Genomic DNA, 13,407 nt, shown 5'->3' with positions numbered 1-13,407 from the left:
CCAGAACAACTAAGTAGCCTAAATATAATTTACTAGGAGTATGTGTCTGTAGATCCTTTTGCTACCAAAAAAGGACTAAAACAAAACCACCCACAATAGGTTGACTTTTATGTACGGAATCCTCAAATCTCTGCAATCTCAGCTTGAAACATGACACATACTAAATATATCAGGGACTGCACATGAAACTGTTTCAGTCAAATATCCACTTTTAAAAGTGGATAAAAGTATTGTTTCTGTCTTCAGTTAGAGACTGGTTTACTTCAAACTGTTGTCCTATGAGACACAGAATTCAGCACACATCCTCCATCTTCAGATGCATTAAGCCTCCTTCTTTGAGCTGCTTCCTGTCCACCAAAAATGTGGAAAATTATTTATTTTGACTTTAAAAAAGCTCAACCCTCAGGCAATGCCTTTTTCTTTTAACTAAACAAAATACTGTCATACAAATCAATCCATTAGCCAACAACTGTCATCAAAGTTATATTTATCAGTAGTCTAAAAGCATTCAGTAATTTTTCGAAAATTCCTTTCAAGAAACTATTACTGTCATTGAGAATAATCCTGTTATGGAAATATTTAACCATTTTCCCCCAGAAGTCTGCTTTTGTGTTTGCAATTACAATGCAACAAACGCATTTTTTATAGTATGACTGTTCTGCATATAATCTTCTTAGAGATGACTCTGAAAGTAAACTTAAAAACATATTAGAGAGCACAGCACCAAATTATTATAGCTATATTGATTACATATCACGAATCACAGCTCATATTACTTTTGTGTTCAAGATTACAACACAGCCCTGGACTGAGTCAAATGGCAAGTTGTTTACTACCCCTAAAGGAGACCTTTCTAATATCAGAAATTTGGATGTAACAAAGGTCCTAGTTCATCAGCATAACTTCTCATCTGATAAACTGTGAAGTAATTTTTAAGTGAACTCAATATAAAAGAGTTTGATTATGTCAAATGAGTTCAAATGAAAGGAAAATCAGGTCAAGCACTTAAGAAAACCAGCCCTCACCTTCTCTGATCACTTTTTTGCAAAGGTCGTCATCATCTACAGTGACTGGAGCTAAATTTAACACCTCCTTTAGTTCCAAATATGTTGGAATCTTAACACAATCAGATCTGCCATTGTTAGGTTTGCTGAATTCTAAATCAACAGGCAACAGGAAATACTGAAAAAATATTAATCACAACAGAATGGCCAGTAAATTTCCTTTCATATGACAGTACAGTCAAAGCTTCTTAATATCTTCAAATAACTTTTATCCTAAACCAATTTAAGAGCTCTTAGGAGAGAAATCATTTGACATTTACACAGCACACATGAAGCTTTGCTCAATACAGGGTAAAATACAATGTTACACAACTTCAGATTGAGTCAGTGGAGCATAAAAATTGGGCCTTAATTTACAGTTCCCAACCAAGTACAATCCTCCTTTATTTTACTGAAAGTCTGTTTTTTAGAATTTTGAAAAATGGAGCAAAAAGTAAATTTGACTTCTTTAAAAAAAAAGCCAATATGGACCCCCAAATCCCAGAACATGTCTTGTAGCCTTCTCTTTCCCAAGCTCATGTCTTGGCTTCCCGTTCTAATTAATTTTTATTCTTAGCGTAACAAGTATCTACATAAAACTGCAAACACATCAGGTACCAGGACAAACAGCTTGTCAGAGCAGAGATTCCTAAAAACAGCATCCAAGAATTAAAAAACCACAAATAGTATCAGTGTTTCCTAATATTGGAAACATGAAAGCTCGAAACATTTGGCAAATATGAAAAGAACTCAGTAAGATGACTTGCAGGTGAACAAACACACATGCATAACAGAGAATAACCACTAATGTAATACATAGTATGAAACAACAGAATGATACCTCTTCATCTTTTACAGATACAGTACAGAAGCTCTCTTTAATCCCTGGCAAATCATTTTGACTCTCTTCCATCTTCATTCCATTTTGGAAAGTCAAACATTCTCTTTAAAAGATCATAAAATCAAGTAAGTGACTTCTCTGTATTACCTAATGTCTAAAACTGAAATTCTTGGCAATAGTTTTGATAACCATATACATGGCAAACATATTTCTAAATCCATGCCTTTTCTAAGAAGGCAATTCCAGTGCTGATCTGTGTAATCAACCAAAGAAAATTTTTAAGAAATATTTCATTATATGCAGAGTAGAATTGCTTAATATTGGGGTTTGCCTTAGACAGTTACATCAAAAAACCTTCATATTATAATTCTTCAGCCTCCCAGCACAAAAGTCCCCACATGTAAAAGCCCTTTCTGCAAAAGCTGCAGATCTGATTTATTCCAATGTACAATTTTTTTACTAGACAGAAAATCTCTGTAATCTATTTGCCTTATTTATCTTTTGCCACCTTTTGTTCCTATTTTCAGGAAAGATTCAGCATGAAAAAAGGCAGAGTGTGCACATTACTAGTTAAAGTGAAAACTAAAAGTATGTTCCTGATTTAACTGAAAAACTTTAAAACACTTGGAAGTAAAACTCAGGAATGAAGCTAATACTTGCATTTGTAAAGCACGGACACATGCAGCACATGGATGAAGATTTGTCAGGCAGAAAGAAAACGTTTCATTAGGCGTTTGTGCCAATTACAGGCACTAAATCTGTAGTGACTTGTTAGGAGAATAACTTCTTCATCAGTCCCTCACACCACTATCTTCCAAATGAATATTTTAGACCGCAGAGTACAAACTGTTCTGTGTCCAGCCTTGGGATGCTCATTAATTTGAACTCAAGCTGAAGTCTGTCTAATTGAGTCCCTTTCAGCAAATGCATCTCCCTGTGTGCTGCACTAGGAGATCTGGACTCCCACTTTGGACAGGTCCATGGTTTTGCTAGTCAACCACAGGTCAGGAGGTCAGAGCTATTTCTGTAAAGCTTCACATTAGTATTTTTTTTTCTCCCATTACCGGTATTTCTGAAAGTCATTATAGAATTTGGATCATGGTTTCTTCATGATCCAACACCCACCTCTTTCACTGGGTATTTACAGTATTCACACAGTCTTACATCCAAGATTCACTGCAAGACTGGGGCTCATCTTTGAAGAAACAGGCAAACAACCCCATTCCTTCTTGTTCTACTGTATGGGTACAGTTGGTTCAGTTAGAACCAGTTTTACCTTGCCTGTCAGTCATGCAACCCTTCCAAGTGCAAAGGAACCAATACAAATAGTCCAGACATGAAGTAAATCAGCACAAATATTTAGTCAGGCTTTATAAATGCATATACACAATGAGTGTATTAACAAAATACTAAGCCCATTTTTGATACAGCATACTTGTTTAAATGTGCTGGTTTGTTCAAATTCATGACATAGGTATCATTCTATTAAATTCAATCAACCTAGCAATACAAAACTGAGCAAAACCATAAGAATAAATAATATTTCAACTTGAAGAAATACAATTCAACAGGGTAAAAGCATGGATTTACTGGCAGCATATCTGAGAGGAGAGAAAAAAGGAACATTGAAGCATGCGTAAAATCCTAGCCCTACTAAATTTAGTGATACTTTCGTGATAGGGAATCAGTCAGTTTGAGGAAGGACTAAGTCCCTTAAAGATGCCCATTTTTTCAGTATTCCAAAACTAATATCCTGATTGCATTTCACACCTACAGAATGTAAGAATGACAATTTCATTAATCCAGTTTTCTTAATGCATGTAAATTTCACCCTCCTCATTTTATCCTAAGATGAAAAGCTGAAGTCTTTACCTGTTGCAAACATAAACTAGTTACAAAGGTAAAATACAACAAACATAAAAATGTTAATGGCATTAAACACAGATGATGTTTTATGTTTAATATTATAGAGAAATTTGTAGGTACCTGAAAATATTCTCTGCTGTTAAAAACTGTCCTTCAGAAACCAAAAGGGGATCTTTCACTAAAAAAAACTGTAGTCTGCTCAGAAGTATTGATAAATTTGGCAACTTTTTACAAAAACTTTCAAGATTGTCAATAAAAACAAACTCCTCTTCCAAACATAAATCTGACAAAATAGAAGAAAAAACATTATAAAACAAGATAAAAATACTAAGAATTATCAGAATAAAGAGAATTGTTGAGCAACTGTCGGAATACTATAAATGTCAGCAAAACAATAACCTTTTTACTTTAAAGTTAAATCTTAAAGCATTTAAAGTGCAACGAAGTCTAGACTTCTATGGCCCACATGATAACCTCTAGTTTTCTTTAGCTTTTTCTTTTGTCTTGTATAACACCTGTTAAAAACAAAAGGTACTTTTTTTTCCTTGTTTGCACTTTCAAGTATGATAAGGGAACTTCTGAAGTAGGTTCTGGCCAAGAAACTTATCTCATTGCAATTTTAAATGTAGAAATGATGCACTCGCTCCTCTAAATCTAATTACAGTTCCCTAACTACAAAGAAAAAAAAAATTACAAAAAAGGTTGCAAATTACTGTGATTTCAAGAAAGATGACATTGTATCAACACAGGCTGGGAAATGAACAAATCAAGAGCAGCCCTGTGAGCAGGACTGGGGGGTGCTGCTGGATGAGAGGCTGGACATGACCCAGCCATGGGCACTCACAGCCCAGAAACCCAAACGTGTCCTGGGCTGCATTCAGAGCAGTGTGGGCAGCAGGGGAGGGAGGGGATTCTGTCCCTCTGCTCTGCTCTGGTGAGAGCCTGTGGGAATCCATAAAATTAGAGGGTTTTGGGAAAGCTGCAAAAGGCAGGCCCCAGATACAGCAAAATTGTGAGTAGAACTAAAGCAACAGTCATGAAACAGGTCAGCAGAAAAATTATTTAAACTGTAGAAAAGGCAAAGGCAAATAGAACAATAAGCTTGTGTATTAATGCTTGTCTGAATAGCTCTCTAAGCTGCAGAAAGTTTATCTAGTAAGATATTAGGAAGGTTAAAGCTTAATAATAGAGCTCTGTGCATTGTGTTTTAAGGCTTACAGGTAGGTATTGTATTCGAAATAAGCAAGCATTGTTTTAACCAAAGGTACGTGTGCTTATGGTGATTGGATAGAACTACTGTCAATATGCTTTTGCTTTGTGTGATTGGTCAAGAAGCTTATAAAGTATTTTGCAACATTAAGTTTTTTGGCCTGCTGCCTAGATTGTGAGCTGTTAGCATCTTCCCATTGTCATAATCATGTAATGAGACTGATGCTGAAAAATAAAACAGCTCGAGGCACTTTCCACAGCAGCCCCGCCTCATTCGCGTCTGTAAATAGACCCCCTTGCCAGCGTCAAGAGCCCACCTGGAACCCTGCATCCAGCTCTGGCATCCTCAGTAGAAAAAGAAACATGGCCCTCTTGGAGCAGGTCCAGAGGAGGAATCACAAAAACAATCAGAGGAAAGGAACACCTCTCCTGTGAGAAAAGTCTGAGAGAATTGACATATGTTCAGCCTGGAGAGAAGATGTCTCCAGGAAAACCCTATTGTGGCTTCTCAGTACTTAAAGAAGGCTTATAAGAAAGGTGGGGATAGACCTTTTAGGTCTTAAGTTTTAAACTTAAAGAGGAGTAATTTAAATTAGATATAAAGAAGCAGTTTCTTACAACAAGGGAGATGGTTGACAGCCCATCCCCAGAAGTGAGACGGTTCCATCCCCAGAGGTGAGGTGCTCATGATGAGGTTGGATGAGGATCTGACCAACCTGAGCTAATTACAGGGGAGCTGGATCCCCGTAAAAGGTCCTTTCCAACCCAAGCCATCACATTATTCTATTTCTTTTGAGTTTAAATTACTGCTCTCCTGAGACAGAAATGATGCAGTAACCACATTTGACACAATCCCTTACATTTCCAGTATCTACATATGTATCTATGTATATATGAAATACATATATATGTACACACATATTTTACACATGTATAATACATATAGAAGGGCAAAGGAAGTTTTTTGTTCTTCTTCCTTATTTTTTACCAATATGGCAGTCTCCTTATTCCCACATCTCCCTTTCACTTCTTGGATGATTCCCTGTCTGTAATAACTCTCTGCTCTCTCCTAGTGCCTGGAAATGATGGACACTGATTATGTTCCCACCAAACTGTTTTATGATGCTAACTCAAACAGATCTCCATAAAGAAATCTATCTTAAACTTCTTTTGGCTTGCATCTCTCTTGAGCTATTAAAACAAGCCCTGCTTCTCCAGGGAATAAATCTGTCTTTTATTCCCTGTCTTCTCCAGGGAATAAATCTGTCTTATACCTTATGCAACTGCAAAGTTTTTGAACACTCAAATGATTTCATCAATATTTCTGGAACATGTGCAAAAAATTTCAAAAGTTAACAAGATTACTCAACCAAAACTCAGAAAACAGCGAATTGAACATTTTACCTTGCTGTGGTTCTTCAGTGGTATAATAAATCTTCAAATATTTGTCTTGGGTGGAGTCTTCCTTATAACCATTCTTCATAAGTAAAAAAGATTCTTCTGTGTCAGTCTGAGAGCAAGGATTTGAACTTGGAATAACTTCAGTTAAATCATTACTAGTCTGAAACTCTACAGAGGAGATAGGTTTCCTAAAAAACACAAAGAATATACCTGATGCTAAAGTTGTAGCAAAATCAATGTTGTAACTTCCCTGACTCCTCAGTGAATCAACAGCACTAAGATGCTCTAAGAAATTTGATAATCACCATATTTACTGAAGAAGAATTGAATTTAGAGTTCTCTTTATTCACTGGATCCATGGTCAAACTACATGTTCTATTTTTCCGCAAGAAAAGTCCTTTAAGTTTACATCTGGCATAAAATTGCACAAAAATAAAAAAAATCAAACCTATTGATGTCGTAAGGTTTGTGATAAAAAATTGCTGCTGAAATGTACACTTCTGTTTCAAAAGCCATGAAGAGATAGCAAGTAACAGCAATAGGAAAAGGACAGGGTAAGTGAAGAAAACCACTTCTATTTGCTGTAACTTTTCACACTAACCTCAGTACTACTGTTATTTATTAAGAAAATCTCCCTACTGTTTGCCAAATAAGTAGGAAAATCATTTGACTACAGAAAGGAAAAAAAAACCCATGATTTTCCTGAGCTAAGCATGCATCTGGACAAAACAGTTACAATAGTTTATTAAAATATGTGTTAATGCTCTGCTACCTATATAAATTGACTGCAACAATATAGTAACACTGACAAGTGCTGACATTTCTGAAGCACCCAAATCAGCTCATCTACAATTATTGTACATACTATTCTCATTTCAGACAACTGATTTCTCAATTTTGCATCCTATTGATTTATTAATATTTTTAATAATACTTAGCATTATATCATCTTGCTATTTGCTAGTCAAAGATAATGCCCATAAAAACAATCAGTATAGAAGTACATGTCTGAAATTCAGTACAGGACTTCATGTGTAAACAGCAATAGTGGGGAATCTCTGCTACCCATCTTAAAAAAATCAACTATTTTACAACATTTTGACGGTAATTCAGAAATTATTTTAAAGCTATAAGTAGTATACTTCACAAGTAATAACCATGTGGTACTGATAATAACTAATATCCAAAGTTTCACATGGCATAAGCCTCTGAAAATCCATGAACCTTAAAACATTGCCCAAGTTAGAACTTCACTGAAATCACTGGGTTTCACTACAGTTTTATAGATAGAACAAACCTAACTGAGTTGCTTATTTTGAGACCACATAGACCACTTCTTCCAAAGTCAAAGTACTAGTAAGGCTTTTCTAGAAAATGGCAAATATTTTAATGCAGACCATTCTAAGTACGGAAAAATATTTTTAAGTCACATAGCTATGCTTGTACAGTTACATAAGATAATTGCCTTAGAGAGGAGAGGGGAAACAGCTTATTTTCATGTTCATGCAGTTTTCAGAGACTTTCTCCAATGTTATAAATAGATTACACAACCATTAAAAATTATATAAAGAACCAGTGAACTCCATAAAAACACAATGCTACTTTTAGTGAAAAAACCCATCTTTAAGTTATCTGAAAGAGTGTACAGCTCCAGCACACTTGCTACTATCAGGAAACATCTTCATATTCTGTTTTCATCATTAATACATAAATCACAAAATACCTGAGTGATATAAAAGAAATCATAAATGTTTTTAACTTAAAGTTACTGACTTCTCCAGGAAATCCTCCACAGGTAAACTTTTCTTCCATTGATCCAATACTGAAATAGCCATCATGTTCTGTGTTGAACCAACTAAGATGAAAAGGAAAAAAAAAAGTCATGCAGAAAATATTAAAATTAATTTTTATATATTGATTAAATCATTGCAGAGGTTAATCAAACTTTACACATGATGCATAGAAGAAACAACACCTTTAGTTCCCATTAGCAAAGGTAATACAAATGCACAAGAAAGATACAAACATTTTTATGCATGTATTTCCCTTTGTCATTTGAAGACCTCATTTTTTGCCACATCTCATAAGCTCAGCATCATCTTCCAAACCTCTCCTAACTAAACAGATTTGGTATTTTACTTATCTCTGATCGTTGCTTTTCTTCCATAAACACTTCTCTGGAAAGAAATCTATCCAGAGAACTCTACAAACTAATCAAATATCATGTCATTTATGATGCCTCATATAAAATAATATACTCAAATAAATATCCATTACCCATTTGCTTCAATTTGGACAATGAAGATGTTCTTGAACCTTCAAGAGCTATAAGAAAGGGCATAGTGCTATGTCTGGAATTTTTTTTTTATCAGATTTATCTTATTATGGATAAACACAAGCTTTTTCTTTAATCTACAGTAAATCTAAACTAAACTTAAGGATTATATTACATACTTCTAGTCCATGGCTTCCTATACTTATCATCAGCAAAGAGTCCATTGAGATGATACTTTTCATCTTGACGTAAACAGGGAGGAAAGCAAAGTGATAATTTCCAGATGGAAAACTTCTGCCTTGCCATGCTCTGAATAAAAAAAAGGCATGTGATAAAATCATGAGAGAGAGCTCCATTCTTTTTGTGCACTGCCTCTTCAAACATTCCCACTGCTTTCAAGGGTTTTCTTCTTCTTAAGAGAAGATACTAACATCTACCTGATTTGCTATTTAACTTTTAATCTACACGTCTGAGTACGCAAAATTGAACATACGCTTAGCTAAACTTTAACTAAGCTTTGAATGTGCAATTACAAGTGCCTATCTTAACACTTGGAATGGTCTCCTGAATGGACACATGGATAAGCTGACCAGAAACAATTTAGTATCATTCCTACTACTGCTGTTTCAAGTGCTTTTAATATTCTAAGGCCTCTTGTCTTTCATGTGTCATTATGAGCTAATGAAAGCCCTTTTAAAGCCTTTCCTTTTCTCTAAAACCAGGGACAGTAATCAATTGAATTCTGGAATGAAATACTTTATGAATGAAATACTTTATACTTTTTCACTGAATCCAAGTTCAATAAACTACCTTACAGTTCTTTTGTCACAGAAACCCATGCCTAGAGCATGCAATAGAGCACAGAACCAAAGAATAACCAGTGAGTTCAGGAAGCAAAGAAAAATTATACTTACACATTTGTGTTTAATGAGTTTATAGAAAGAAGAAGAAAGAAGTTGTTCTTTAAAAGTCTGTGGAGTTAAAGGCATATTGGAAAAGAGAACTAGCTATAGTCACGTGGAACAACATAGTGAATGAAACCAGAAACCTTTCTCTAGCTGTAAACCCATTGCCTCACTTCAGCTGTGTTGCTTCGGCTCCCAGAACTGCCCGTCCATTACAACATATGCTGTCAAGCCAAATATAGCCTGTACTGCTAGAAATCTCAGGTGACAGACTAGAAATATTTGAAGTATTTAACTGATTTGGACTGCAACCAGACTAACCATGCTATTGGTGTACTTTTCAAACCTTCCTGTAAGAAAAGAGAAAACTTAGGGGCAAAAAAATCCCAAAACCACAAACCAAAATAAACCAACATTGACAAACAAACAAACACATGGGAAGCAATGAAAACAAATACTGCCACTGCATCAATACAAATCCTTTTTCCATTTCCATTTAATCCTTTGTGGGATAGTTACAATTCTGTAAATGCTAATTAATTTTAATTAAAAATCCAAAAACTCCTGCCATCATAGCATCTTTTCCTTGTGAAAAAACAGATCTGATCCAATGGAGTCCTTCTTGCCTAAGTCAAAGCATGGCATTTTCTCACTGATCTCTTTCACAAATTCTGAATAAAGAAGAGAGAATCAGACAACTATGGGCAGCTGGACCTATGTCTTCTTCATGTTACTGGCCATGTATCAGTTTAGGTAATCTGTATCGAAGTTACTGCTGAATCAACTGCATTTATCATAAAATAAAGGGCAGCAGTAACTTTTCTAATAGAGATAACAGGAACAGGAAATGCTACAGATAAGCCTTCCCTTCATTAAAAGAAGCTATCGGAATTGGCACATAAAAGTTGTCAAAGGACTTATAGGATAAAGAAGAATGCTACTGCTACTTCAGAAGCTGCTGAACAAGTAAGTATATGCAATAATAAAACAGAGATCAGAAAGAAATTTGAAACACCACTGTGTAGTTTTACTGAGGCTAACTTTAGCTTAATAGCTAAAATTGTTTTCTGACACTGATATTTGTGAAGTGGAAGAAATACATCCTAGAGCTATTATCACAGGTAATAGCTTTAAACCAGGAAAATGGTGCATTTTACAAAATACTTTAAATGAAACAGTTCAAAGTGTAAAGTTTAAGCTAGATTAGTTCACTTTATAAAGTCTGATAAAACTCAACTTTTCTTGACATTCTCAAATATATAATAGTATTTTTCAAGGCCATTATTAATAGCTGTAGCATTCAATCAGTACATGTTTACCCCTGTTTATCAAGAAAATATAAAGGTCTCTGCACATTTTTCTTCCAACTGAAAGATATTATCCCAGTTCCATTCAGTTTGCATGTATTGTTGGCTTATAACACTAGAAAAACTTGCACTACCAAGATGACTTTGCAATCACACCTACAACACTCAGGAGCATGAAGTATGTAACTCTTGTGTCTAGGATGACTGAAAGTATCTTTCTTCAAAGATACTTATAAAGAGAAGCTGGAAAAACTATACCTGGAATTGATATAAGTGCATAACAAGTATATTAGGAGCAGGATTCTGCATCCACTTGAGTGAGCTAAGTGCAGGAAGCAGTTTGATATAAGGTCATTGAATTCCAGTGTTTCCTAAAACCTGGAAGCTTTAGTCAAGCGCAATTGATAGAGGAAAAATCAACGTAGCTTTTTCTAGAGGGCAGCAACAAGGCACGAGAGTGGAACCAGATACTGCAGTTCGAGCACAGCATCTCCCTTGCACAGTCAGATCTGTATACCTTTAAATGTGTAATCACATCCATTGGCCCCTTGTGGTAGAACCACAGAGCAAGATTTACACTGCTCCAGAGCAGCCATTCAGCAGATCCCTCAGCATTTCTCTTGTAAAAGTTTTCAGTTATCCTGATGTCAGCACCATCCTCCTCAAAACTCAGGCAAGAAAAGCCATGTAATTCTCTTCTGCATAAAGCCCATGACATATTTTGCTAACACACCTATTTTTGATTCGTAGATAACAAGGAAACAACTGGTGATCAAGCTGAATGGAACTACATTGAGAAGATACCCACACAAACACTGCATGACAGACTGCATACTGCAGGAATTACAACAGAAAAAGAAGTTCTGGTTGCTACAATCTAAGAAAACAGCAGGGACAAACACAGGCATTATACGGAACAGCTGCTGTACCCTAAAGAAAGGGATGTGGGCAATGTTTCATAATACGGATCACAGCTCAACCACAAGTACTACAGCCGGACCACTTCCCAGGCTGCAATTCTCCAGTTACCTGCTAGGAGCGCTTCTGACTGTCCTTTTACTCTCCCTGAACTCCCGAAGGCCTCATGCCTTGCTACATTGTTCTGCCCACACACTACAAATACCCCCCTCTGGCAAAGCACCACTCTGCTCCTCTGCAAGAGAAGTCTTGTATTTGGTCTGTGGCCTTTCTTTGAAAATATAAGTAAGTGAAAACCAGTTATGACAGGGTACTTTGGGGATAAGAGGTTGTAAAATAGTCATTGTTTGTGTGAGAAAAAAAAAATCTCCTTTCTATGAATTTAATCTAAAACATGGCAAAAACTTTTCCCTACAATCATTAAGGAACACAGCATTGTGTATCACTATTCTAATACACACCAAAGTAGCTAAAAAGTTGGATTATTTCTCCAGAAAGTAATTAATTTAATTTCACAGTGTATTCTCCAAAGAAAGCTCTAAGCAGGAAACTTGTATGTGCAAGTAAATCAGTATAAGTAAATGCAACAGACACTAAAAATAACTGATGTTTTACAGTCTGTACAAAATTGTACCTAATTTTTTTTTATTAAAAAAGCCTGTAATCACTTCACTCTTATCCCACAAAGTGCAGCACAAAAACCTCTCTTAACGAGAATTTGAAAAAAAGTAGTTCTTGTTATCTTTTTTAATGTGCACTCAATCTTTTAGCATAATCTTTTCTCAATTTCACTAAATTTGCTATATTTTGTTCAGACAATTAAGAGAAACAATAAAACCATACCTCATATAAATAGTCTGTTGAGTGATACTTCAAAGCTGCAAACATCTTGTTTTGTGACATTCTCAGCATTTCAGTTGTCTGGAAGACATACAGAATATGGATCACTTAAAAACTTTTTATATCACCTCAAAATGTTGAAAGAGGAGGTTGAATTTCAGGTTGAAATTTCAACATGAATAGCTTCATAATTTCTAGCACATGCACAATGGACTGAATTTGCTGTAGCAGAAGGCTACACAAAGCATTCAATATTTTTCCTCTGGAAGGATGTAACAGACCAACTACAGACTATGAACATTTGATTTCTTTCTGAAAGAACTGGGTTTTAAAAAATTTTTTAGCTACGCTTCTTGGTGTTTATTTCTCAGAAAACCTCTAGCACCATTAACAGAATGTAGGCAATACAAATTATATCCCTTAAGTAATAACTCTTAAATTAACTGATTCAGTGATTTTTTTTAATGGATTATAAATTCGTTTTTAAAGGCACTAATTCAACTGTCTAGACTATTAACTTCTCACTGCCCCATGTATTTGTGAGGGGGCTTTCCCCCTGCTTCCAGTTATACAAGAAAAAAGGAGATACTGTATAAGCTAGCTGAGAGCACGAGGCCCTGATGGAACACCAGGTCTCTAAGTGAGTTGATGCTTCTGAGGGGAATCAGGAGAAAGGCAAAAACTATACAAGGCTCGAGACACAGTGTGAATGCAAAATAGGATATATTGTAGCTGGGATCCACACAAGCTAATACAGTACTTTTTCTTAATTGAAAATAGGTGGAAGACTCAAAGTCAGATA

At 35.5% G+C, this 13,407-nt stretch overlaps 1 protein-coding gene across 1 annotated transcript in view; it reads right to left on the bottom strand.

The window, feature by feature from the left end:
• The window catches only part of SHOC1 (shortage in chiasmata 1), a 47,973-nt gene extending 35,296 nt beyond the window's left edge, over window positions 1–12,677 (bottom strand). Inside the window, exons 1-7 of the mRNA XM_036402858.1 lie at window positions 12,609–12,677; window positions 8,815–8,944; window positions 8,134–8,215; window positions 6,364–6,548; window positions 3,871–4,033; window positions 1,885–1,987; window positions 1,026–1,182 (exon numbers count right to left, since the gene is read on the bottom strand). Coding sequence (XP_036258751.1) covers window positions 1,026–1,182; window positions 1,885–1,987; window positions 3,871–4,033; window positions 6,364–6,548; window positions 8,134–8,215; window positions 8,815–8,944; window positions 12,609–12,677 — 889 coding nt within the window. The remainder of the gene's footprint in view (window positions 1–1,025; window positions 1,183–1,884; window positions 1,988–3,870; window positions 4,034–6,363; window positions 6,549–8,133; window positions 8,216–8,814; window positions 8,945–12,608) is intronic.
• Between the last annotated feature and the right edge of the window lie 730 nt (window positions 12,678–13,407).

The sequence above is a fragment of the Molothrus ater genome, chromosome Z, assembly GCF_012460135.2.
Source record: "Molothrus ater isolate BHLD 08-10-18 breed brown headed cowbird chromosome Z, BPBGC_Mater_1.1, whole genome shotgun sequence".
Lineage (NCBI taxonomy): Eukaryota > Metazoa > Chordata > Aves > Passeriformes > Icteridae > Molothrus > Molothrus ater.
Note: the sequence above shows the minus strand (reverse complement) of the source record. Positions and strands in the feature narration are given on the sequence as shown.